The sequence below is a fragment of the Cladophialophora yegresii genome (assembly GCF_000585515.1).
Source record: "Cladophialophora yegresii CBS 114405 chromosome Unknown aczIN-supercont1.5, whole genome shotgun sequence".
Classification (NCBI taxonomy): domain Eukaryota; kingdom Fungi; phylum Ascomycota; class Eurotiomycetes; order Chaetothyriales; family Herpotrichiellaceae; genus Cladophialophora; species Cladophialophora yegresii.
This window is the reverse complement of record NW_006913049.1, coordinates 1,569,849-1,596,242: the sequence shown is the minus strand read 5'-3', so window position 1 is coordinate 1,596,242 and position 26,394 is coordinate 1,569,849. Positions and strand designations below refer to the sequence as shown.

The 26,394-nt window shown below is 53.3% G+C and overlaps 8 protein-coding genes across 8 annotated transcripts; 5 read left to right on the top strand and 3 right to left on the bottom strand.

Annotated features, from left to right (window-relative positions):
* Window positions 1-313: 313 nt before the first annotated feature.
* Window positions 314-3,102, bottom strand: A1O7_07297 (uncharacterized protein; the record flags this gene model as incomplete). Its single annotated transcript, XM_007761297.1, has 3 exons — window positions 314-1,473; window positions 1,526-3,008; window positions 3,064-3,102. The coding sequence occupies 3 exons, from the start codon at window positions 3,100-3,102 to the stop codon at window positions 314-316; spliced, it is 2,682 nt and encodes an 893-aa protein (XP_007759487.1).
* Window positions 3,103-4,366: 1,264 nt separating this feature from the next.
* On the bottom strand, window positions 4,367-10,750 carry A1O7_07296 (uncharacterized protein; the record flags this gene model as incomplete). The annotated part of the gene is made up of 1 exon (XM_007761296.1): window positions 4,367-10,750. One exon carries the CDS (start codon window positions 10,748-10,750, stop codon window positions 4,367-4,369), a length of 6,384 nt encoding a protein of 2,127 aa, XP_007759486.1.
* A 630-nt stretch (window positions 10,751-11,380) lies between these two features.
* On the bottom strand, window positions 11,381-12,736 carry A1O7_07295 (uncharacterized protein; the record flags this gene model as incomplete). The annotated part of the gene is made up of 2 exons (XM_007761295.1): window positions 11,381-11,897; window positions 11,946-12,736. 2 exons carry the CDS (start codon window positions 12,734-12,736, stop codon window positions 11,381-11,383), a joined length of 1,308 nt encoding a protein of 435 aa, XP_007759485.1.
* Window positions 12,737-13,257: 521 nt separating this feature from the next.
* Window positions 13,258-14,002, top strand: A1O7_07294 (uncharacterized protein; the record flags this gene model as incomplete). The annotated part of the gene is made up of 2 exons (XM_007761294.1): window positions 13,258-13,485; window positions 13,538-14,002. The coding sequence occupies 2 exons, from the start codon at window positions 13,258-13,260 to the stop codon at window positions 14,000-14,002; spliced, it is 693 nt and encodes a 230-aa protein (XP_007759484.1).
* A 2,817-nt stretch (window positions 14,003-16,819) lies between these two features.
* On the top strand, window positions 16,820-18,637 carry A1O7_07293 (uncharacterized protein; the record flags this gene model as incomplete). The annotated part of the gene is made up of 1 exon (XM_007761293.1): window positions 16,820-18,637. The coding sequence occupies one exon, from the start codon at window positions 16,820-16,822 to the stop codon at window positions 18,635-18,637; it is 1,818 nt and encodes a 605-aa protein (XP_007759483.1).
* Window positions 18,638-19,583: 946 nt separating this feature from the next.
* On the top strand, window positions 19,584-20,156 carry A1O7_07292 (uncharacterized protein; the record flags this gene model as incomplete). Its single annotated transcript, XM_007761292.1, has 1 exon — window positions 19,584-20,156. The coding sequence occupies one exon, from the start codon at window positions 19,584-19,586 to the stop codon at window positions 20,154-20,156; it is 573 nt and encodes a 190-aa protein (XP_007759482.1).
* Window positions 20,157-20,460: 304 nt separating this feature from the next.
* On the top strand, window positions 20,461-21,201 carry A1O7_07291 (uncharacterized protein; the record flags this gene model as incomplete). Its single annotated transcript, XM_007761291.1, has 1 exon — window positions 20,461-21,201. One exon carries the CDS (start codon window positions 20,461-20,463, stop codon window positions 21,199-21,201), a length of 741 nt encoding a protein of 246 aa, XP_007759481.1.
* Window positions 21,202-21,566: 365 nt separating this feature from the next.
* On the top strand, window positions 21,567-24,743 carry A1O7_07290 (uncharacterized protein; the record flags this gene model as incomplete). The annotated part of the gene is made up of 3 exons (XM_007761290.1): window positions 21,567-21,621; window positions 21,672-24,500; window positions 24,562-24,743. The coding sequence occupies 3 exons, from the start codon at window positions 21,567-21,569 to the stop codon at window positions 24,741-24,743; spliced, it is 3,066 nt and encodes a 1,021-aa protein (XP_007759480.1).
* Between the last annotated feature and the right edge of the window lie 1,651 nt (window positions 24,744-26,394).

The following is a 26,394-nucleotide window of genomic DNA, read 5'->3' as shown; positions in this document are numbered from 1 at the left end:
TGACGTCACACCAAGCTGGATGTTCACAATGGATGCTCACAATGGATGCTCACAATGGATGCTCGCTACGTGCGCAGAGCTTGCGAAGACGGCCACCGATAATTTCAAGAATTAATCATTTCAACTTCAAGAATGAATGATTTCAATTTCAAGAATTAACCATTACAATTCTCGCTTGCTATGCTAACCCTCTACCTGCTCATACACCAGGGGTATTCGATTATCCGTAAAGCACCATAGTGGTACGCAATTGCTTTTCTTTCACCATTGGCCCATGTAACACAACCTTGGGCGAGAAAACCACCAATCGGTCTCAGTACCTCACAAGTCTCTGCCACAACGGCATCTCCTTGACCTGTTCCTCGTGCCAGACAAGCTTGTTCTTCTCGTCGAGTTCAGCGTGCGCATCCGTACTCGGGATGCCTGCCTCTCTGTTCTCAGCCACCATCATGCGACTGACACCAGACCTGTCCTTTGCCAACCAGACAACTGGTGCCTGGTCGGTGATGGCAGGATTGACGTACGACTGTTCATACTCCTCTGGGGTATATCCTGGGATCCAGTCTTCCGAGTCGGCCGAGTCAGGGACAATCTTTTTGTTACTCTCGTAGAACTTCAAGGCGAGAGGCTCAATACGTCGGCTCAAAAAGTTGAATGGTGGGGATTTGGACTGCGCCTTGTAGCCCGGTTGATCGCCGGCGTCCTCAGCTTTAGTAGTTCCTACCTCTGTCGGGACGGCCGAATTGCCGCGGAACGAAGAGCCAGCGCCAGCCTCCATATTCTCGTGCTTGAGATGTTGTTCGTCAACAAATTGCTCCATGATCGTGGTGCTGAATTTGTTGCCGTTCAGCAACTCTAGCGGCATGTGTTGTTCCAGCGGTGCAATAGCACGGTCGAACATGATTTGGAAGATGACAACCACAACCAGGAAAACGACCATGATGGCCAACGGGCCAGCGCTGGCTCTGCTCTTGCTACACCCAATGGCGAAAAGCCCGATAAGGCACAGCGAGGCCAGGTAGACACCGGTCATCAGTTGCTTCAATGCCCTTGAGTATGCTTCGCCTTTTGTGTCGAATCTGTTGCCAAAGACGAACAACCAGTTGTATCTGAACATGAGGTAGAGAAGGCAGAATCCGATCGTGGCAAAGCCCAGCACCAATGGTGCAATGCACGAGTACGAGACGGCTATCACTCCGAGGAGGGTGAACTTGGGATAAGTCGAGCCCCATCCGATACCGGGGAGATTGACGAAACGGTTGTACTTCTTCCGTGGAGTCTTGTCCAAAAACTTGCCCAGCAGGACGTACATCAGCAACGGGACAATGTTGAGCAACTGGAGAGCTGCCTGCATCAAGCCGGTAAGAATGAAATAGCTGATGTAAAAATTGGACGCCTTGGGCAAGTTGGTTGCAAGCAGGCTGGGTGCCGAGCCAGGATTTTGGACGATTTGGGTTGTCACGGCACTGGCACCTATTCACTCGTCAGTATCATGCAACGCACCTAGATCGGGAGTCGGACGTACTGGAGGCAAATGTGGTAATGAGGAAGACCTGCACTACTTGGAAGGCGAAATACCATGACTGCACCTTGAGCTGGATAGCCGACTGGGTTGGCTCCCCCGCGAACTTGGCCAGTAATCCGCAGAAAATGGGTACAAGTGCCATGAGGATAGCCAGGAGAACCACCGGCAACAAACCAGTGACAACACCCAAGACTACCTTGGGAATCTTGTTGATGAAGCTCAAGAAAGGGACCTTGTTGGTGAGGTAATTGATGTTGGACAATGCGCCAACAAAGGTAACTGGGATGGCCCAGAAGATAATCATGACCCAGACGATAATAGTCGCAATGATGACCTTGACCTTTCGAGAGCTGTAGCTCGTGCCCAAGTTCTTCCAGACGACCTCGCTGGGTTGCACGCCGATGTAGCGAGGAGAAAATCTCGTCTTGGAGTCACGACCAACGGATTGGTAGGCATCGTGAGCGGCCGTCTGGTTCGAGAACTCAATGAAGGCGGCGGGGACCTTGGTGTGATGCAGGTCAAGATGCTCATTCTGCTGCTCAGGGACGTATCGGTTTAATTCCTCCAGTCTGCCTCGAGACCAGTTGATAGTATCGACCTTTCTCCAGAGCTGGGGCATCAGTCTGTGCTTGGGACGTTTCTTCTCGTTGATCCAGCGCTTGGGTTCCGAACCAGCAGCTTCGGATGAGCTTGCAGCGTTGGATTTCTTCTCGGCCTTCAGTCGGGTGGCATTGGCTTGCTTGATGAGCTTCATCTCGGCACCTTCGAGTTTCAAGGCTGTCTTTCTCCTCTCCTTGACGTCTTTCTCGAGCTTCTTGCAGTCCGTCACGAGCCAGACTCTACGCACTGCCGAGCCGAACATCTGTCGTAGCGGCTTCTCCTCCATGTACCCGTGAGGCAATCCCATGACCAAAATTGTTCTTGAAGAAAGACGTTGTGCGTGAGCAGCAGATAGGAAGTAGGCTCTCCGCAGCCCGACAAAATTGAGTCTTTCGCGCGCAATCAGGAGAGTGACGAAGCCCAAGTAGACGCAGGCGACGAGAGCATGAGCGTAGTACCTCTTCGGGTCGGCAACGTTGCTCATACTCAGCATGTCGAGTTGCTCCTGGCCGCCATGTCCGGTGGCATTGACGGGGAAGAGGACGGGCCAGGTGATGAAGCAGCCAACAAGGCACATGACAATCAACACCTTGAACATGCGAAGCCAGAGATAACCGTCAAGAGAATTGTGACCGAGGACATAGGCGTCGGGAAGGGAAGAGTAGTTGCGAAGAAGGCCAAAGAAGCTTGACTTGGATTGAGGAGTCGTCCATCCTTTCGCAAGGAGTCTGTCGTTGGTTCTGGGTCGGTAGACACGGGAGTAGCGGGTTCGAACGAGGAGGAAGACAATGAGGGCGACGAGGGCAATAACGGCGGTCGGAACCAATGTCGACACGATGCCAGAGAGCGAGTTGGAGCCTTGGTTGCGATTCGATCCCGCCGACTGCGTTGCGTGTCAGCCAGTGAGCTCAGCTACAGAGACAAGCCTGACAACGTACCTGTCGGGGATACAGCATGTGAGTAGCGGTGCCCTCCATCTTGAAGGACGTGCCAGGAATGACAGCCTCGCAAGGCCGGGCCTATTAAGCGAGCAAGGTGTGCAGTAAGACTCGCCTGAACTCGCTTATCTTCTGGGGTGCGAGGCGAGGCGAGAATGAAGAAAGGGCGAAAGATCTGCGCTTGAATGAAGGTGGGAAACCAAACAGACTGTTTATATCACAAGAACCAAGAACGGAGTACAACGATGCTCATTCTGGGGTGGTAACCCCCCTGATACTGTGGCTTGTTCTCTGATTGTTTAGATGAGCTCACACATGACGATGTGTTATGTGAAGGCTTCAAGATCGACAGCTGCAGACGCTTGGGCTTCCCTCCCTGCTGAACCTTGATGCCTCAGTCTCACCTGCCATTCGACCATTTGGAATCTGGCCATCGTACCCACTGCGGTAACCCGGGCAGGTGCCACCGCCATCACTGGCATTTCTCCACCTTCAGCTGCACTGGGCACCGGAAAGCCACAGCTGTGCCAGGGCATCTGCAGTTGAGTGAAGCGGTGGTGGTTGTGGCTTGAGCCAATGATGTCAAGTCATATTTCCGAGAATGACATGTTTCATGCAGCCGAAGCCAATCTCAATGGTGGCCGAGCCCAAAACCCGGTTTTTAACTAGTGACACGCCACACAAATCCGCCCGGTTCAACCAGATCCAGCAGGAATATGATGTCAGCAAAATTGCTGCACCAGCACCTGACCAGCTCCAGTACGAGAGAAAAACGAAGCACCAAGACGACTAGATCGCGGAGGGCTGACTTTACTTTCATTCAAAAGTCATCTATGTTACACAAAATATTTATCGAGTGGCTGGACCAGGTTCCCGGCAAGCTACAGGAGGCTTTGAGCTATCCTTGGCTGAGCTCGTCGACTAACACCTCCATGGCTCCCACAAACGAGCGACTGATCCCTGTTCCTGCCATGCCACAGAGCATTAAGAATAAGACTCTTGCTTTTCTTTCCCGACGCAGTAATGTTCAAGTCATAAGAACACCGGTCATTCCTCGTGTGATGATTATGTCCGTTGACCTTGTGCTTTCCTTCCACATATAGGGGCCGGGATTCCATGCCCTGCTAATTCAGTGCTCCGTCATATGCATGATACCGCAAAGGTGACCATCGCCATGTCGTCCGGGCATCCCACACACCCAAATCACGAGAACAGTGTACAAGAAAGGAATTTCAACCCCCATTCGTGGTCCTATCCAGCCTTTCTCCTTGGCTGGATATATGCACAAGTATCTCTTCTCACACTAGTGAGCTGTTCGCATCGCTTGTTGCAACCGCTGTTGCATATTCGCTTCAGGCGCAAGGTTCTCCCAGAATCCATAACTGCCATTCTGCTGTAATTCCAGGAACAGGATTGTCATGCCCCAGACGTGAGGACGGGCAACGGTCAGTCGTTCGTAGACGACTCGCGATATCTGTTCCCGAAGTTCGCGCTGTTGTTCATCGACATTGCCGGATCCCCAAAGATGGAGCATCAGCTTGCAGAAGAAATCCGTATGTGTGCTGGGGTACCGGATCTGGTCTGCAATGGCATTGAGGACTTGGTACCGACCCTCGTAGCCCAGGCTGAGCCCGAGCTTGGTCATGAAGACGACGGGTGCCAAATTGCCGTCGAATCTACCGGGCGGGCTGCTCAGTGCTTCCTGCCCAATGAATGGCACCAGAGCGTTAATGATCTCGACACTCTTCGCTGGTCCCATAGCCGTCGATCGAACCTGGCCTTCGAGAAGGGCTGCCTTGATCTGCTTCAAGGCAACCTCATAGTCACCTGATTTGCGGATGGCGTCCAGCATGACATCCCGTATGTCGGCCTGTCGTAGCGCCAAGTCAAAGTCGCCCGCCATGGTCGGATGTTTCTTCATCTCTTCGAGCCGTTCGATCTTCAGACCAGGCGTCATAGGGTCAGGCAGATCGTGATACGCCGACGGTTTCGCAGTAAGGATGAGATTCCTGAGCTGCGGGATCCCATAGCTAATGCGTGAGCAGAAATAGGTATGGTTCTGACAGAGGAATTCCGGATAATCATGGAGCAGGACCAGGATGTTCCTTAGCGTGCCCTTGTAAAGGTCGAGATTCAACAGTTCGAAACCAGCTGTGGTGGACAATTCGGAGATGTGGTGAAGAAGCAGTCCGATGAGCTCTCGATACGTATCCCAGCCAGCTTGATCGTTCGATTTCAGCATACCCGCTACAAAGACGCGGTGTACGACGAGACCGTACCACGCGTAGGTGAATCCCGGAAACCACGAAGGCTGGAGAGACTTGAAGCATTTGGCGAAGGCGGACATCATGTCAACGTGGTCGCTGGTGGTATCCAATCGAGCAGCAGCGTACTCGTAGAGCAGGTTTGCCAGCAGGCGGTTGAAAAGACGCTGTGGGAAAGCCACGCCCCGCATGTTTTGATGGTGGTTCAAAACCAGCACAATTACCGTCAAAATGGTCTCAAGGTATGGCGCCTTGCTGAGTCGGACCGCGCCATTTGTCTCGCCTTGGAATTTGACAAGCATAATGACCAGGCGGGAGAGAGCATCCACGTGAGCAAAAGCCACCTCGACACTGCCTCTCGGACTCTGGGCCTCTCGCTCGTAGCATTCAATGCATGAGTCGATACACAATCGGAAAAAATCGGCCAAGTCTTCCGTACTATTGATAGTCTGCTCCTTGTGGAGTTCCTTTAGGAAAGCAGCGCATGTGCTGTCGTTTTGACCGATGCTCTCGAAGATTCCGACCCATTCATCGAACACATAGCGCATCTGATCTTGCCTCGCTTTGGTCTTGTCGGTGACTTCAACGCTCACGAATTCAGGCATGCCGTGAGCCTTGAGCTTTGAGCTGATTTCTGACGCCACAAGAAGATCAGGCTGCTCCTTCACCCAAGCAGACATTGCGACGAGGCTATTGGCGAAGTCGGCTCGAAGCGCGGTTGGCTCATCAGTGAAGAGCGTCTGGTCGAGGATCTCTGCCAGGATCTCGAGCCCTCGCATATTTTTATTCAGGATGGAGGATGAGAGAGCGGCGTCAACCCGAGAGATCTCCAGCAAGCCCACCGTGATTAGTGCCACTACCACATTCGAGCTGGCCAAAATGAGCTCCTCACTAGCTGTCATCCATCTCAGCACATCTCTGACTATGAGGTCTGACAATTGACATAGTTTGGATAACAAGAATGCTAGGACCTCAGCCTCGAGCGGGCTTGCCGGGGGCGTCTGCGTAAAGGTGGCGCAAATTTTTTCCGCGATTTGACGTGCGAGCAAGTCAGTTGCTGGGCGTTGGGACGTTGTAAGGACGATCAGGATTTGCCTAAAATCCTGGAAGATCGAGCCGTTCTTCTCTAGATCCTTCACTCTTGTGGTTCCTGATGCTCTTGCCGCCTTCTGGATGTCTTCGATGAGGATGGATATGCGCTCATGAGGTGGGATGGTCTCAGCAAAGCCATTGACGCGTGGCTGTTGCATAGCTGAGAGCATTCGATTCTCTTGTTGCACTAATGGGCTTTGATGAGGAAGAGCAGGCTGGTCGGCAGGGGTTGAGAGATTGGGCATCGCAAGAGGATCTTGCAAAATATCAGGAATCTGTCGGCCAGTCGTGTCGGTAGAAGCATTTGGTAGATGATTGGCATTCATCCCGTGCACTCTACGGTCAAACTCTTCATAAACTGCCCGTTGCGCTTCGTTTAGACCGCCGACGGTTTGCTTATAGGGCTCCGGAATCCAAGCTGACCACCGATTGATTCCTGCAGGCATGAAATCTCTGTTTCCCCCCTCGGCGAGGAAGCGACGACGTTCTTCCATATCACCTTCAATGACTTGGTCGATTTCTGCCATGGCGCGTTGTTCGGCAGCTTGCTCGACAAGAGAACATGCTGTGTCCAGATTGTCGTTCACACACATCAGAATGGCGCCCTCAGGTAGAAGATGTTCGGGCAGATCCTCTTGAGCGGGACGACGAATGTAGTTCGAAATGCTCATTCGAAGAGGCTCCTTACATGTGACAAGGGCAAGACTGCCAGCGAGCGACTTGACCATCTGTCTAGCGGCCAGACGGTACTTTTCCACATCTGGCTCAAGGGCGTAGTCCTTCGCAACAAGTTGAGCCGTGGAAATTGATGCTATTGTGATTGACCGTTCGACGACAGGGGCGATGATTTCTTGGATAGCTTGGTCGAATGCGCGATAAATGATGTTCTTGACCAGAGCCTGATCCTGAGGCGACCCTGACGTGGGCGGATACTTGAGCACGTCCTCGAGATTTGGAAGAGTTGCCATAATCTCTGGGGCAGACAAGCGTTCACGGACGGCTCTGTTCATTGCGCCGTTCAGACCAATCTCGTCAAAATTCTCCACGCCATCTTGCAGTCCCGAAAGATTGGCTACATCGTCTTCTGCCTGAGGCCGATCTCTAATGACCAAAGCAGGCTCAAGCTTCTTGAAGTCAAGCTTGAATTCCTTGCAAAGAACCTCAATCTCAAACTTTAGATTCAGCTTGAGTTCGGCGTGATGATAGAGCTCCAAAAGCACGCCAATGATTTCCATGAGCCAAGGATTGGGAGGTACAAACACCAGAGAGTTCACACCCTGCGCCAGGACTTTGCATGTAAAGGGGATGACCAGGATGAGTCTTTGGGTGTCATACCCTTCCACAAGGAGATCAACGAAGTAGATGTTGCGGTGCTTGATTGGCTTGTCTTGTGCCAGAGTAAGTGACCCTAGCCAACCTCCAAGGTTCTTCAGGTGACTTCTTTCGGTAGCAGAATTTATGGTGGATTCAGCGCTCATCATCTTGTTGATACTGACGTATGTTTCGCGGATCACCTCAGACATAAGCAAGTTGTCGCCAAATTTGCTGACGAACTGAAAGTACATTTCCTGGTTGTTTGGCTCAAGTCTTGCACGCTGTTCCACCAGATATGAGGCGAACCATTGATAGTGCTCCGGGGCAAAAGATTCCTTCAAGTCCACCAATTTGCTGGCCATATTGTCCTTGGAGAGATTATTGATGACGAACAGAATCTTCTCTTGGACTTTCTGGTCGGGCTCGCGAAAATGGGCAGAAGGATCAGGAGGGTCAGCGTGTAAGGCTCGGAAACCACGACCAGTATCTTGAGTGACAACATCAGCGGCTCCGTTCGCTGTGTGGCCGCTCCCAATGCCGTTAGCGCCGAAGCCGTGGCCATTGCCATTACCAGCCGCCTGTTGAGCACGGAGGCCCTCCTCGGCTCGCTGCATAAGTTCCGCGTGTTGATGAAGTGAAGGTTCTTGCAGAAGAAGACTGCACAGGCCAGGCCATTCCGAAAGCTGATCGCTAATCTGCAGTAATGCTTCTATGCCGAAGCGGTGCATGAGTGTGTCCGGTTCATGGTCGCGGACAGCGCGAAGGATAAGAGCAAGTCCGAAATCTCGGGGAATTGACGGGAGGAGATTGTACTTGATGATGTTGCCAAAGAGGAGCGCTGTTTTCTCCAGAGCATCCTCCGGATATTCGCTGTAGCAGACGTATTCGTCAAACAGCCCGTGAACAATGCAGCAGAAGAGATCCTGCTGTTGTGGGTCAGCCGAAGTTTTGAACTTGCGCATCTCGTTGACCATGTCGCGAATGGATAGCTCTCCTCGATACATGCGGCCAAACAGCTCGGACATCTGTTTATCGATAACTTCGGAAAGCTTATTGCCCTTTTCTTCACTGCTCCTTTCCAATATGTCATCAAAACCTGCCCCATAGTTCATTAACCGTGGATAAGTCTGTAAGCATGTGGTCTGAGCGCTTTCAACGGCGTCACGATCATCCAGATTGTCTTCGACCTTTTCCAGGAGAGTATGTACGTTTCGGAGAGTGAGTGGGATCGATTGTGGCGGTGCTCCACCACGCTGAACCCTGAATTCGTCGTCTGCCTTGATCCGGAGGTACTTGGCGAGGATCAACCCCAGGCTCGTTTGCCCCTCAGCGGCTTCTGCAAGATATCGTTCTAGGTCGAAGTCCTGTCGCAGTCTATCGCGCATACAAGCGATATCGAGTGCCAAGGGGTTGGTCCAATGCTTGAGAAATTCCTCAGTCCACCCAAACTCCTCGGCGCGCTCATAGATGACTTCTGTCTGGCGAGGATCGTTCTGAAAGACTAAATGGCAAAGTTCGAAGAGGTACTGAGGATTCTGTGTCGCGAGAGCCTGGAGGACCGGCCGATAGTCGGGGCGTTGTTTCTCAAGGAAAAGGCTGAAGCATTCCGCGATGAATTTCTCTTGGTCACTGGCCCACGGTTTGGCATTGGTGCGTGAAAGGAACAGCAGGAAGATGGCCGCGTGACTTTGATAGACGTCTTGCAATATGTCCATTGCATCTTCTCCATCTGGCCCGGTTGCTGGACCGAGGACAACCTCAAAGATGGCCTGACAAGCATCGGCCGAGGCGTACGGGGTGTCCAACTCCGCGGTGATCAAATTCACGACTTCGGGAGACAGCTTCTTCAAATCATCTTGAGGCAGAGTCGAACGCAAATGCGGTATTCGCGCAACCCGCACCACTGTTGTTGGAGCAGCGAGGAAACCAGCGAGAAGTGAAATCTGTGTAGCTGGATTTTGCCAGGTTCCTCCCCAGAGTCTCTGGAGGTCCAGGTGTGTATCTTCCTGCGCCACGTGCAGTAGAGTCCCATACAGTCTCGGGAACTCTGTCCTCCGCAACCGAAGACCCGGAATGTCGAATCCTTGGATGACCAGGTTCCAGTCCAGCTGTCTCACCCGGAAAGCATCCACCAGATTCAATAACTCGTATTGTTGATTGACGGTAAGGATCAGGAATAGGATCGCATTGGCCGCCTGGGGTTCGGTGATGGCGGACGCAGGCAAGGATGCCAGAAAATCTCGAGCAGCTTGTTCGGATGCGAGTGCTTTGGGGCCATGCCGTAGCAGGCCACGTGCAATGTCTCGATTCTCGGACGGGAGGCGCGTGACCATATAGGCACCATATAATAGTTCGGGCTTAGTCCCTGTGTATCGAGGTGTGATGGCTCGCCAAAGGTCGTCCTTTTGATCTTGGGTGGTTATTGAAGCGGCGGCCAACGAAAAGTACTCGACTACCGAGCAGATATTTTCAGCAGCAAAGGAAGGTGAACTGGCGCCACGGCCTTCTGACAGAGTCCGCAGGGAGGATTGGGCGAAGTTTGTCAAGAAGCTCTCGGCCTTTGCTCTTAGGTCGACGCGAGCGCATTTTGTGAAGGCGACGGCGAGGATGACTTGAGATAGGGTGTCAGAAGGGAAGAAGTGTTGGATGAAGCCCACTAGATCAAAATCGCGGAAGGAGTCCTCTTTGGACGTGTCAATGGCCTCAGCAATCTTCGCAGGTTGTTCTGGATCTGAGGCGACTTGGTCCAACTGTTCGTGTAGCAGTCTGTAGCTTCCTTGGTCATGATCTTTGGCTCCCTGGAAAATGGCGGCATTGTTGAGGGAGATAGCGCGCCGGAGGAACTGGGAAAAGACCTCCATGCCGTTGGAGTCAAGCAGTCGCTGAATCTTCTCCCTCTTGGCCTCCCACTTCTGCTTTCCCTCTCTTTCGCTGATGGTATCAAGAAGCAGGAGAATCTGAGTCGCAGATATCTTTGAGAGCGAAGAGGGGCCGGACGCGGCAGGACTGGTGATCATGGGAAGCATTCATGACCTTGGAAAGGGCGGTGGTGTGTACGAAGGGTTTGCGGGGAGAAGCAGTCACGTTGCACGGTTTGGGTCCAGGCGCAGTGCAGGTGAAGGGAACGTGAGAGGAGGTGGGAGGGTGGTCGATAAAGAGTCAACGTCTAGAACAAGGTGGTTCACCACGTGAACGAGAGAAGGAATAGATGTTGATGAGATGTGACAGCAGGAACAACTTGGAGACAGGATGTGCTGGCTGTCAGAGGATCGCCAGTCGTCCTGGTCCTTCTCCTTCACGCCTTGGCACATATCACGTGAGCATCACCAGGGCATCATCAGAACATCACTACGGAGTACCAGGAAGAGCTGGGCATGTCAATCTTGTTTCACTTGTTCATTGTACTATCTCGAAGGTTTGCCTCAACATATGGCGAAAGCCTGCAGTTCCTGAACAGAGAGAACTCATCCAGCCATCAAGCCACTTCCAGGTCGTGAAAATAAAATCGTCACTCGAGAAGAATACAAGTCTCGCCCACAATGCACAATCCATGGCCTTGGGTTATACAAGTCCCTGGAACCGACAACCCAAGAAAAGACTTCCTGAACACACGCCGTGGCAAGAATGTCGGCCTGCTGCTCGCTGACTCAAAACCTCGTTCTCTTAGACTCCACTGCTGCTACTCCAACGGTCTCATCGGCAGCGTCTGGAGCACCTCTCTTCCTCCCCTTCTGACCTCCCGTCGAAGATCTACCACCAGACTTGAGTCTAGGCCAAGTATCAAAGGGGCTAGTCTTCTTGTTCGAGTTTGCATCAGCAGCGTTCAATTCGGCTTCGTCTGTAAAGAGAAGAGCTTTTCCAGTGGAGCGCAGTGACCTTCCCATCTGGACACTCGGCGAACCAGGACTAGACACATCGGCATTTCCAGTCTGACCAGCTGGCTCTTCAATGTCCGTCAAGGCTTCTTCCTCCTCGTGGGCTTTGCGTGCCTTCTTTTGCGTCTCGGTCTGGAATAGTCTCTTTGGCTTGATTGAGCGACGTGTGAGAGTCCTGAGCGATCGAGTGGTTGTTTCGGGTGAGTGTTCAAGGAGACCCAGATCATCGTCAATCTCCTCTTCCTCGTCGTCCTCGTCATCAAATCGTCTGTAGACCTTCTTGCCGCGACTTAAAAAATGATTAGTTGGCGAAATAATGGTCAGAGAGTCAACTCACAAGACGTAGACCATGCCCTCGTCCTCCCGAATGGCCGCTGCCACTTGAGGATCTACCGTCTTTCGCTCCCCACTGACCTTGCGTCGCTTCGAAGTTCCTTCAACCTTCTGACTGGTTGAAGCCTCGCCATTCACTTCGTGGTCCACAAAGGGATTGGTTCGGCCGTGGTCGACTTGTGGGACTCTATCCCGTGAATCGGTGAAGATCTGGATCTGGCCATGACTTTCGTCTTCGGCAGAAAAGCTCTCAAGGGAAAAGCCATTGTAGCGCTTGTTCTTGCGATTTCTTCTCGGACTTGGCTCAAAATCCACCATGTCGGGGTTTTCTTGAAACAATGCCCGAGCAGCGTTGTTCGCCTTGGCGACCACCTTCTTCTTAGGAGTCTTGACTGGGGTAGGGAGCATGCCGTCGGATATTATGGTTGAAGAGGAAGCAGAAGGTTGCAGGTGCGCTTTGGAGCGTGGCATTTGTTTGGTGGGCAAGGTGTCGGTTTCGGGGGAGGAGGGAGAGATGATTTGCACCCGGCGCGTTTGCTTATTGCGCGGCGTTGAATCAGGTGATTGAATACCTGGTGCAGTTTGTCTTTGTCTCGACTGCCTTGACGACTTTGGGGTTGTCACTGCTGCTTCGGATCTGGTACTCGGCTGGGGCGCATCAGGAGTTGCATGGACCTGTCTTGCTGCGATTCTTGAGCTGGCTCTGGTAGGACGAGTATCGTAAGTAGCGCCGTGTAAAGGTGTGGGAGGAGTTTGAGGGGTGGATGCGATCTGAAGCGGCGGTGTTGAAGCCATGTTGCGGAGCGCTCAGGAACAAGTGAAGTACGGAGCACCCTCCAATCGACTGCCGGACCTCGAGGGTGAAGTCCCAGTCCAGAGACCGCACACGGATTCAAAGTATCGGATTGTAATGTATGGTAAGGCGACCGACTCAATGCACGTCTGGTATGTTGGAAGGGACCGGCAGCATTGTGAGGTACAGATAGAAGGAGGTCAACGATGAGGTTGATGTTGGAGGCTGGGCCTTGTCCATTGGGCGGTGATTGACGTGGCTGGGAATGCAGTGTGCGCTGTACGGAGTAGTTAGTGGCGCCACCAGCGCCGTTCGCTCCGCTGCTGTGAGGCTTAGGCGACCCACTGGCTGCACCCCGAACGCGCTCGTCCCTCCACATCCCTCCACCACGCGCAAAGTGGTCACCATGCGCACAGTTGTGGACCATTTACAATCTACGGAGTACGGAGTACTCTGAACATACTAATGCAACGGCGAATGGTGTTCCACTCTTTTCCAACATTTCGTCCTTGCTCTGTCCGTCATGAACAACGGCAAATCTCTGGATATGGAGGACCTAGACGAGAGCCTCTGGGATTCGCCCTCCAAGCCAGAAGGCACCAGCAAGCAGGCACATGCCACAAAACCTACCTACCAGGAGCAACGAGAACGTGATGAAAGCCTGCGTCAGGAACTGCAAAGCGTCCGCCAGGTCAATGAAGCAATTCAAGGCGTGACGCACAGTCTATTAAAGGCGAAAGACAACATGAAGGTAGTGGACAGGAGGGCTACAATACACGCTGCATACTGACTGGTACCATCAGGCTGTCAACAACACTGTCTCGGCTGCTTCTGCGCTACTCAATACATGGACCCGGATATTGTCTCAAACCGAACACAATCAACGACTCATCCTCGATCCCTCGTGGCAGGGTGCCAGCCAGGATATTGCCAATATCGAGGAGGAAGCCTTACAGAAGCAGCGTGCTACTGAGAGACGAGAAGCAGAGGAAGAAGAAAGAAAGATGGCAGCAGCAAGACGCGCAGAACAAGAGGAGAAGCGGAAAACAGAAGCAGTCGTCCAGCCTACGAAAACCGGTATTTGGAGAGGCACATCTAGGGCGCCTTCTGCTGGACGAGGGTCGGGTGCGCAGACGCCATCGTCGTCTTATGTGCAGGTGGGTGGCCCCAACTCCAGCGGTACCAGGCGAGGGACGTCCTCAACGAGGAGGACCACTTCAGGTGTTGGGCGGGGCACCGCTGGAAGGGGAACGAGAGGGCGTGGTTGAGGTTGAAAAAGCTTCGAACTGCATTCTCATATATGAGGAGACTCGGCTCGTTCAGACGGGTGGCCATTGACCTCAATATTAACCCTCTACGCAGCGTTGTGGTGAGGCTCAGAGGGCGATCTGCTGGTAAGAAAGGCTTTGTGAAACGCGTCTGGCGTTGCCATGTCCGCAAAACGGACCCTTTGATGCTCTAATTCGGGCCAAGGTCAGCTCAGGACACAGTACCGAACTGGTAAACGGATCTTTCCCTATTTCAACAAAGCGAGATTGTCCACCCTTCACCTACAAGCGGAACCCTCTATGTGCGAGACACGTGCGAAAAGAGACTTGTCTTCCTCGACCGACAAATATCTTTGGTCGATTACAGTTTTGACCCGAGCTTCATCTGTTCCCTGAACTCGCCCTGTGCCTCCACCATCAACCCAGAACGAGTAAGCAGATCATAGACCAGTGCTGCCATGCCTTTGGCCCTCCAAGAGCACGCTCAAAGACTTGCTTTCGTCCTGCACGGCGAGTGCTGGCGTATGTGGTTGAACGCCAGCGTCGTTGATACCAGCGCTAAAAGCACGACGGAAGCCGGGCACTTCATAGGTCACGTTGCTCATGTCTGTCGACGTTGTTATAGCATGATCGCCATCATCCTCCAGTCAAGCGCGGCCAAAATCACATGTGGTTCGTGAGTTTCGGGGCCAGGGCACGGTTGAGGCACAGGTCTTTGTAGTCATGATCACTGGCCCCCGGGGTCAATATCATGTCGCATCTTGAAGGAGATTCACTTACATCTGCCGAGCACGATCAATGCCACACCAATTGCTAGCACGCCCGCCTCGAAGCAGGCTTGCACTTTTGCAAAAAGCTCCTCGACACCTCAGAACGTCGTATCCCGTTGGGGGGGGGGCTGGTCGAACCAGGAATCCAGTCTGGATTTGCTCCTTCTTATCGAATAACGCCATGCACACGTCCGGTGAGACTTCGTGCCGCAGGAATGAGATGTTGACATACAGTTCGACCATTGCATCAGGGGCATTTTTCCCGTTTCATGGAAGGGGCCCGGCATGAGCCTTCTGGTCCTTAAATGTGACTGTGACTTGTCGCCGAGCAAGCGGCTTTCACTGGGAAGGCTCATCAAGCAAGCAATAAACGCCTCATACGCTCCTCACATACGCCTACTCGGATAAGACGCAGTTTTCCACTTCCATCCTCTTCAGCTGGTGTTCCAAGGAGGCGACGCGCTCTTTTCTTCGACTTTCACGCAGTGCATCTGCCATTGCAACGAATGCGGCTCTGGAATCAGTAGTGATGAGATTACGTCCGCAGGCACAAAGGCGTAGTATTCGGCGTTGAGACACAACTAAAGGAAAACACTTAAATTTCCACCGATGGAATAGCAAGTCGTCGCCCATGTTTCAGTAGCATTGACGCAGCATTTATACGTATCAGGATAACCATACCTGTTCAACTACCTGTTTAGATACCTGTTCAGATACCTGTTCATCCAGAAAGCATTGGGGACCTGTCGACCGTCCCTGATATACTCGGCCTGGAAGCGCCGGTTGACGAGTTTGATTCTAGGTGGTGCCTAGAACACTCTGCGAGACATCACTATCAACGAGCTTTGAGACATCTATCTAGTTTCGTAGATCACATTTCCTCGCCCTGAAGCACGGACGACGATATTCATACCTCTTTGCCGTGTCGTTTCCGATTCTCCTTTTGGCCTGTATGACTCGGCCAGCCTTGGGGCTTCCAGCTTGGTGCTGTGCAGCGGCGTTCACCTCACTGCTGTCTTTGTACTACTCGTTCTTGAACATACATGCTAATGGTCAGTCATTTCAGAGCGATCGTGACATCAGGATTGGGTTTTGCGAGACCTCAAAGCCCTCACCATCACGCCTCTGGGCGCTACGCAGCTCGTTTTTCCGCTGTCCAACTTCCACCACCTTCCATCATCGCGTCTGGTGCTCGTGATATTCAACACACTCACCCCGATGGTGGGGGACGATCATGTTCTACGAATGAGTCGGATGCCTAGGATCAAGGCAAGGGAAGTCGTGTTTGAAGTTCAGTAACGTGTATTAGAGTTGACATGTACATGCAACGTGGGTGTTACTTATGCTTTAAATTTCGAACAATGTGTGGGCGAGAGCCTGGTATTGTCAACGAGGCACACCCTTTCCGCTGCTTAGTTTAGACTCGTGGCGATGTCGCCGTCAATTTGCAGTCGTTGTCGGAGCATTGATGAAGAGGACCAAGCTTCGATTGTACATACCTGGTTATACATTCCTCACTCTGCCCGGTGGCGAAGATGCTAGCAGCAAGTGATACTGGCGATGCCATCCAGAGCTAATCCCTAAGAGGTGACGTTACCCCTTGCCAAGACCCGCGACGCTGTTTATCTATTAATGTATCGAAGAGGCCGGAGTGAAGAATCCTTCACATATTGTCACTCGAAGCCATGGCCATGGCAGCAGTCGCTCGCTAATCGCAACTTTTGCCATAATGGCACGCTCAAGTTGCCTCAGGTTTGCCCTGCCGCGAGTCATTGGTGCTTCGACCTGTGGCTTACGAGGACGACTAGTCGACACAAGTTATAGACGCCTCGACACAGCAGGAGGCTCTCGGTGCCCATTGACCAAGGCTTCTCTTGTAACCAGGACCCCTGGTTGTCGTTACTTAAGCACGACATCGCCGAACCCATATGCCGATGATGATGACGGTGGCACGTACAGTGAAGCAGAGCATGAGCATGCGGTCATCTCAACATTTGATCTTTTCTCCATTGGCATTGGCCCGTCCTCGTCGCACACCGTCGGACCTATGCGTGCTGGCAACATCTTTGTGGCGGATCTCGTGGAAGCCAATCTGCTGCACAAGGTTAACAAGATTCGTGTTTCCATCTACGGCAGTTTAGCTCTTACAGGCGAGGGCCACATGACGCCGTCAGCCTTACTTCTGGGTCTGGAGGGTGCCGACGTCGAGACCGTCGACACCTCATACGTTCCCAAGCGCTTTGATGAAATTAAAAGCGGAAAGAGGCTTTTCCTCGGCCGTGGGCTTCCAGGTGGCAAGGGCAAAGAGGTTGCCTTTGATTATGAGCAGGATTTTGTCTGGGAATGGGGGAGAAAGTTGCCCCTACACAGCAATGGTATGCGCCTTACCGTCTTTGACGAGGAGGGCGACATGTTGGCAATGAACGATTTGTTTAGTGTTGGCGGCGGCTTTGTCGTCAACGGCGCACTTTCTATTAACCAAGCTCCCAGTCCAGATACGCAGGCTCCATTGGACAGCTCCTCAGAAAACGCGCAAGATTTGGTTACCCGGGATTCAGGACAGCATCCCGCTGATTTATCAGAGAACATGTATTACAAGGAGATTCGTCGAGCTGATGCAGCGGGAGACCGGAAAACAGGAGCGGAGATCAAAGCCCTGGACGATGCCGCTGGAACGTCAACTAACCTGCCTGAGATTGTGTCAGAGTCTAGTTCAACCGGCCTGTCGTCCACCGCGGACAGTACAAGTGGTGTTACCGCTGATTCTGAGGACAGCACCACGTCAAATCAACCCCGCTACCCCTTTCGCAATGCTGCTAGCTTGTTACATTTATGCCACAAACACAACCTGACCATTGCGCAACTTGTCTTTGAGAATGAAAAGAGCCACGGGTACTCAGACGAAGAGATATACCAAAAGGTCTTTCGGATTTGGCGAGTCATGGACGAAAGCATCCTGGAGGGTGTCCAGGCACCGCAAGACTCCACTCTGCCAGGCTCGTTGAAGCTGCATCGACGAGCTCCAGCATTGTATCAGCGGCTTACGAGGGGACTCTATCCCTCTACCACTCAAGGTGTCGCACGTCAGGAACACTCTCCCCCAAGGACGAGGAACAAATCATTGCCCGAATCGACACCCACGGCAGTGAGTCGGATACCGACTGGTGTGGGAAGACGACAACCGCTCCGCGTTCATGGGTCCCTGGAACATCCCGTTCCACCATCACCCCTGCGGCGCACCACGTTCCCGGCCATGGATTACTTGACTGTGTACGCCATTGCCGTCAACGAGACTAACGCTGCTGGTGGACGGATTGTGACAGCTCCTACGAACGGCGCCGCCGGCATTATCCCCGCTGTGCTGAAGTACACGATCGAATTCGTTAGCGACGATGCAGAACGTGACGTGATGACGTTTTTGCTAACGGCCGCTGCCATCGGCATGTTGTACAAGCGTGGCGCTACCATCTCCGCAGCCGAGGGTGGGTGCATGGCAGAAGTAGGTGTTGCTTGCTCCATGGCTGCTGGCGCCTTTGCGGCGTGCATGGGGGCCAGTCCGGAGGCGATCGAACAAGCTGCCGAGATTGGTATCGAGCACAACTTGGGCCTCACGTGTGACCCTATTGGCGGTCTGGTCCAAGCACCATGCATAGAGCGGAACGCTCTGGGTGCCATCAAGGCCATCTCGAGTGCCAACCTGGCGCTCAGCAGTGAAACAGGCACGCAAAAAGTGAGACTCGACGATGCTATCCGGGCAATGCGCCTGACTGCCAAGGGAATGAGGAATGAATTCAAGGAGACGAGTTTGAGTGGACTGGCAACGAGCGTGCCGCTTCATATTCCAGTCAGTGTCCCTGACTGTTGAACGGAGCCAGGATGAATACAAGAAATCGAATGCCGATCTGACAAATGTGATGTGTTCTGACGCTCTGATCTTGCCATGTCTCACCTAGCATCAACAAGGACACAACGATGGTACCGTGGTGCACAGACACCGGACCTTCTTGAAGGCATAGCTCGATGTCATTGTTGCTGGGCATTGCTTGCTCATACGAAGCGACCAAGCTGAACGGTCAGTTGAAGACGCCGCTCAAGCAGTGTTTCATGTCCCGTGCCTCCGACTGCATGCTGGCCGAATAGCAGACCATCGAGCTGCCCGGAGCTGAGGGTCCGGAATTTGTGAGCAAAGTCACGAACGGGAGTCTGTAACTGGAACCCTATCGCTGGGGCTTTCGCAAAACCCCCTGCCCACAGTGAGAGTGTAACTGTGGCAGAACAAGGTTCTGGAGGAGCATATTGACAGACGGGACCACGAGAGCGAATCGACGAATACAACGACCGAAGAAGGTTCTCCCAAATGTTCTTTGATTTTTAGTACCGAAGACGATCTCGTGTCAACGCCTACGGGAGCTCGCGCTCTGTCACTACACAGTACGTTGTTAGTTTACTTGACCGCCAAGCTTAATCTCAGACTCAAGCCTAAATTAAGCCCGAAGCTCCGGTTAAGCCTCACTTTAGACGCGGCGCAGCGCAGGTGATTTTATCCAGTGGACTGGCCTGATAGTCGATACCAAGTTCTTTCCTACCCCAGCTCAACTCACCGCAATTCGCCTCACCTCACCTATTCAATCCTCGAAGGAAGTATTGTGCAGTGGGCTCTTTGAAATACGAGGCCCGGACCGTTTGCTCCAAGTGCACTTCCTACCCGCCCCGTAGCACCGACACGCGCGGAGACACCAAGTAAACAATGAACTTCGCGCCCTACCAAGATGCGTCCCCCGAAATGTAAGCTGCACTTCAGTCACCATTGAATGGCACTCATTACTGACAGATCTACGAACAGAGAGCGTGCCTTCTCACCTCCTCCCAAGGACCGACCTTCAATAGACTCCCCTCGGATCCGATCGCCTCCTCCGCCGAATAGACCTGGGTATGGTGGTGGTCGTACCATCTCTGACGTGCAACCGCTCCCTCCACCAAGTTCCTTTGCTGGTGACTTCGCTGCACGTCCGTCGGCCCCTGGGATCGAGCGAGGTCAGAGCCTGGAGGCGTTCGAGACCAGTCTGCCCATGAGGGTAGATCATGAAGCAATGCTGGCATATCTCCTCCTTCCTCCCGCTGGAGGGGTGTTTCTACTCATGTTTGAGCACAAAAGCGACTACGTCCGATTCCATGCATGGCAGTCCAGCATGCTTTTTGCGGCGTTGTTTGTTCTGCACCTGATCCTGGCATGGTCAAAGATTCTCTCCTGGATGCTTTTCGCCATCGACCTGCTTCTCATCGGGTTTCTGTCACTGCACGCTTACAGAGACGTCGAGACACTGGATCACTTCGAGGTCCCCTTCTTTGGCAGGCTGGCAAACTCGTTTGTAGAGAACGAGTGACACTGATGGACGAAACAGAGGGTCTAGCCTTCATTCTATGAGCACAAAGATGTCGTGGGGCAGCTTCCTGGCATTGGCGCAGGCCGTGGTGGTGTTCGTCTTGAATTGCGGCAGAGCCCGCTAAGGAGGATTGTCCCAAAATCAGGGACATGCGTCTTGGCGGGATAGGCGTCGAACTCCGAGCCGACAGAGGCGAACGACCCTGTTCACTTCGTCTGCTGCCCGAGTGCCACAGGACCTTTCACTGTAAGGGCTTCTCTTCGCTCTTATGGGCGCTTCGCTAACCACCAGTGTAGGTGCGACAATGAGGATTATTCGTCTTGGAGTACTTGTGCCGTCATCTAATACGGCATTGGAGCCGCTTACTCATGCGATTGTCTCATCGATCCAATCAAAAGATGTCACAATCTCCGTATACTTCTCTCGGTTCCGTGTGACTACGATCGATATTTCCTCCGAGGCGAATGCGCAGTTCGAGTTCTCGCCGATTCTGCACGCTGCGACCTTGCTTGCCGATGCCAAAGTGGATGTAATCGGGTGGAGTGGTACAAGTGCGGGTTGGCTCGGCTTCGAGCATGACGAGAAACTGTGTGCCGCAATCGAAGCAGAGACCGGCGTTAAAGCTACGACATCCGTGTTGTCCCTCAACTCGATTTTACGCGGCCTGGGTGTTATCTCCTTTGGGCTCGTGACACCATATCGGAAAGAGCTGAACAGTTTGATCCGACAGAACTATGGGGCAATCGGTGTCGATATCAATGCGACCTGGGATCGTCATCTTGGGCTGACGGACAACATCGAGATCGGGAAAGTGGACGAAGCCACTTTAGATGGGATGGTGATGGATGTGGCCTCGAAGGGCGCGCACGTTTTGTCCACTTTCTGTACCAATCTTCGGGCAGCGCAACGTGTCGGGCATTGGGAGAAGTCAGCTTCTGTCATTGTTCTCGACACTGTGGCTAGCGTCGTCTGGGGTATGCTGAAGATCGTAGAAGTAGACACTAAGCTGGTGAAGGGATGGGGTTACATGTTTGAGGTTGAATGATTATCTGTCACCAGATGAGGACAGTGGGTAGCGCCTCGGACGCGCGACCGTCACTCCGTACGGAGTAGACAAATAGCTGATGACCCCAACGTCAGCCGTTGAGAAACGCAGGAAACGGCCACTAGGACGATACCACGAGGCTGAGACGCGGTTGCGCGCGGCAAGGCTGATGGTGGCGGGACGTTGCTGGGGTGACCACTCTGTGTACGAAATCGTCATTGGGTCCGATTGCACACCCCGTCGGCTGCTTTCACAATCCTCAGTATCTGCTTGACACACGAGCACACTGCATACAGCATACAACATACAGTACCGCGTCTACCACTATCAAAAGACAGAAGAACCATTCTTCGTAAGCTGGCACGATGCCAGCAGGCACTGCCTCGGAAGTGGACGCCCCTCCATCTGTGCCGCTGAGCTGTGAGTCTGCCATCTCTACGGCCTACCTGACGCATCTGACCGTTATCTAGTTTCCAATAACTTCTGGGGGCGCGATGACGCTGGCGTCGACCCTCTGCTCACCCGCATGCAAAATGCCAAAACCACCTGCGACGAACTCAAGGCATTCTACAATGCCCGCGCCGCGCTCGAGGAAGACTACGCCAAAAAGCTGCTCAGCCTGTCCCGAAAGCCCCTCGGCAGTGCAGAACAAGGGTCTCTGCGCGCCAGTCTCGATGTCGCTCGAGGAGAGACGGAATCCATGGGCAAGCAGCATGCCCTGGTCGCCCAGCAGATGAAGTCCGAGCTGGAAGAGCCCTTGGCGGCATTCGCAGGTGGAATCAAGGAGAGGAGGAAGATTATACAGAATGGGATCGAGCGACTGCACAAAATGAAGCAAACCCAAACAGCTCACGTCAACAAATGTCGGGACAAATACGAACAGGACTGTCTCCGGATCAAGGGATATCTCGCTCAAGGCCACATGGTCATGGGACAAGAGGAGCGCAAGAACAAGGCCAAGTTGGAGAAGACTCAGATCAACATGGCGTCGAACTCGAATGAATACGAGGCTGCTGTCAAGGTCCTGGAAGAAACGACGGGCCGCTGGAACAAGGAATGGAAGGCTGCCTGCGACAAATTCCAAGATCTCGAGGAAGAACGGCTTGACTTCACAAAATCTTCCCTGTGGGCGTTCGCCAACATTGCAAGCACCGTTTGTGTATCCGACGATTCGTCGTGTGAGAAGATTCGCCTCGCCCTGGAGAACTGTGAGGTGGAGAAGGACATTACCAGCTTCATCAAGACTTGTGGCACAGGTCAAGAAATCCCTGACCCTCCGCGATACATCAACTTTGCCAGGAATGACATTGATAGCGCCTCGGAAGCCTCAGAGGATGACTACTCGGTCGCACAATTCTCGAGAACCACAAACCCGGCTTTCAGGTCGTCTTCACCAACACACTCCGCAAGCTCGAAGCCGAGAAGAAGCCAGACACCAGAGCGACGCTCGGAGGAACCGATGCGACCGGATGAGGATGACACGCCAACACCTCACAATCCCAACAGTGGCCGCCCACCACCTCTCAACTACAAGCAACCACAAGCTACCCACGTCCCGCCAAATTATTCGCCGCGTCAACATGGGGAAGTCCCTCAGGTGCCGCACAACCAATACCCGACCGAGGGAATGACCATGTTTTGCCGCTCAGATGCACCACCGTCTGTGGCTGGTTCAGCTTTGTCTTCGAACACTCGACCTGAAAGTCGGGATGACCAGAGCGACTATTCTGCTCCAAGCTCGTTCACTAGTGCTGAACCGTCTTCTGGAGCGGCTTCGCCCACAAAAATGGCGCCCATCAACGGAGTTCAACTGCCAGGGATGACATCGCCGGAAAAGTCTGTCCACAAGAAGAGATCAGGATTCTTCTCCAACAGCCCGTTCCGGAGAAAGTCGAGGAAAGAGCATGAAAACCCGATAGCGAGCGATCTGTCGTCGACTCGCAGTTCTTGGAATGCAGTGTCAGCCACGAATGGTCGTATCAACCTGAATCCCACTGTCTCAAGCGCCCAGTCGAGTCCGACCAAATCCCCAGTGCGGCAACAGCAGAGTTACTTCAACCGTAATGTGGCTGACATGGCTCCCGAGGGTGAAGAGGCCCCGGACCCACGAGCAAACTTCCAGCTCAACATTGGCAACAACGTCTTCGACGTGGCAAGTCCTGATGGGTATCAAGACACGACACCAAAGACCAGTGCTGCCAGCCGACGCGGCTTTCTGCCACCTCCGACAGCTTCCACTTTGACCGATGACTCAATGCATGATCCAATTGCACGGGCGTTGGCAGATTTGAAGCAGAGTGCTGGCAGTAGCAGTGGTATGGCCAAGCAGGCGAGTACTCGTGTTGCGGTGGACCGATATCACGGCGTGGCCACACCAGCCCCAGAGCAGGAACCACTCACTCGACCAGGCATTTTGAGCGCAGAAAGCCAAGCAAGACTGGCTGCTCAGCGAGGCACACCGCCGCCGGCTTATGAGACGGCAGGTGCAGAGCCGCGACCAGTAGGCCGAGTTCAAACAGCGCTCGGTGTCCCTCAACCCGCCCACACCAAGCGAGAAATGCTCAATCGCACGGAAACCTGGGGTACAAACCGGGTCAACGGCAGTCAGACTCAACCGTCGAGGCCGGGGACACGAGATGGCCGTCGAAGTCCCGGACCAGGCATGGTGCGTGCAGCAAGTCCTCAACCACAAGCTTACAATCAACCTCCTCGAGCACGCAGCCCGCAACCACAAGGTCAATTCACCCAGCCTCCGAGAGGGCGAAGTCCTGCTCCGGGGATGATACCCCGAGCCGCGAGTCCACTACCGCAAGCACAGGGTGCATACCAACCTCGGTCGAGGAGCCCTGCGCCTGGCATGATGCCCCGAACAGCGAGCCCCAACCCCATGGGGCAACAACAGGGCGCAAGACCAGGAAGTCAGCAATACCGGGCAGCATCGCCGAATCCGTACGCCGGCAGACCCAGGCCAGATCCGAGGTCAAGCCACGCTCCTCGACAGGGCAGTGGGATGGAAATGCAACTCAGTTCTCAAGACGTGACACGTTATGACGGGCGGGATGGTGGTGGTAGCGGCCGCAGTCGTCAGAACATGATGCGGCCGAACTCGAGTTTTGGCGGCGATCGATATTCCCAGCCGCAGCAACAGCAGCAGCAGCAGCAGCGTCAACCTCAGTCCCAGCAACGCGGTGGCAGCATGGACATCGAGTTGCGGAGAGAGAGGAGTAAATCCCTCGCCAGTATTCCATATCGCGGTCCGCCGCCTCCACAGCCCGAGCCGCAGCGCGTGTTGCATTATGGTAAGCCAAAGCAAGACCTCTTGCCTTGTAAAAGAATATATCACTAACGTGGCCCCCTCAGCACGTGCAATGTACTCCTACACGGCCGCCATCCCGGAGGAACTCTCCTTCACCAAAGGCGATATCCTCGCGGTGCTACGCCTCCAGGACGACGGGTGGTGGGAAGCCGAAGTCAAGGAGTCGGCGCGCGGCGTCAAGGGCGGGATCGGGCTGGTTCCGAGCAATTACCTGCAGAGATGCTAGCAGCTGACATTCGGTGAGGCTGATTGTGTAAATGGAATGATCAATAGGGAGGCATACAGGTGTATTTTGGAGCAAAGGTGTTTATCCATGGAGGGTAGGATACGCGAGATGATTTGCCGGAGCTGCGATGGGATTTTTGTGTTCGTGTGTCGCATCATGGTGCTTTGCATACAATACCACAGTATTCCATGTCTGTTCCTGAGTAGCCAAGTAAGCATGCGTGTAGATACAGACTTGCTGGCTGGTTGACTTGTTGGCCGGTTCGCTGGTTTGCTGGCTGGGTTGGATGATTGGTATTTGGATACGTATACGGAGTATCCGGAATGAACAGGCATGCATGGCGAGCGTGGCGTGGCGCAGCGTCGCCTTGCCTTGCTTTTTCTCTCGACTTGACCACCGTGAGTGTTATTTTCCTGTGATCGTACCGCGATTGTGAACACTCCATGTACGGAGTATGGATCACGATAAGTATGTGATGGGGGTGTGGGGCATGGGAGATCTCAGAGGCACCCCGAGAGCAGGCGATCTTCGAGTTATGTACTCCGTAATTAGTTGATATTCCTTCCGTCCAGCATTGGGCACCGTCGTTGGTCTTCCGGCCCTCAGCCCAGTACAGTACAGTATACTGAAGTATACTGACATGCAACGAGCTCGCTCGTTTCGCGGAACATCTGCGTGGCGCCAAAGAACTACCGTGCACAGTATATACACCTCACCATTAATTATGCAGTGGCGTCCCTGGTGTGTGTGCTGTTGTACGCTGCGGCTACGGTGCAGTGCGTCCTACGGCGTCAATTAAATGTGCTGCAGTGCGTCATCATCTACTGTATGTTGTACACATGCATTGCATTCCCAGCGTCGGCGTGGTTCTACTCGTACAGTACTCTACCGCTCCGCGCCGATGATGCAAAGCGGCCACTGACCACTCACCGACTGGGGCGAACGGATCATAGGAGGTGACAAAATATGGAGACGTCGATTGAGGCCCTGCTATTGCCTCCGTCACGTTTGACTCGCACAGTAAATATTATGCACGCCGTCACCTATGCTGGTGATGGAGCCAGAACGAGTGTCGTGCTGTTGTCGTGCCGACGCCGTGTTGCTTCCTTCGTCTTGCGAGACGGCAGAGTTGGCTTTGAGCTTCAGCTTTTGGCATTGGTTTCGCAGGTCTGAATACGGGGTACTCCCTCAGCATGCGGCGGGGTATGATTCTCCCTCGCTACAGTAACTAGCTTCCTCGGCCACGATGTCTGTCATGGTGTTTTTGTCTAATTACTCCGTAATCTATGGAGTCTGTAGGTGTAGAAAATGATATGACATGAGAAGTCCTCAGTGGACCATGCCATGATCCATGATCAACATTCCCATGCAGGTACTACATACACTATGTACTCATACATCATGTGGCGTCGTTCAGGTGTCATCGCACGATCTCAGACGCGCTAAAATGTTCTCGCGGACATCCTGGTTAGATACATGCCATCTAGCTTGGGGTCGTTGGTTGACAGTTGCATTTGAATTTGCACTTTGCGTTGCAGTACATCGTAGCGAGCGAACCGTCCAGGGAGCTGCACTGGAGGGTTGTGTGCCCGTGGCATCTGCTGTTCGCTGTATCTGCTGTTCGCTGTATCTGCTGTTCGCTGTATCTGCT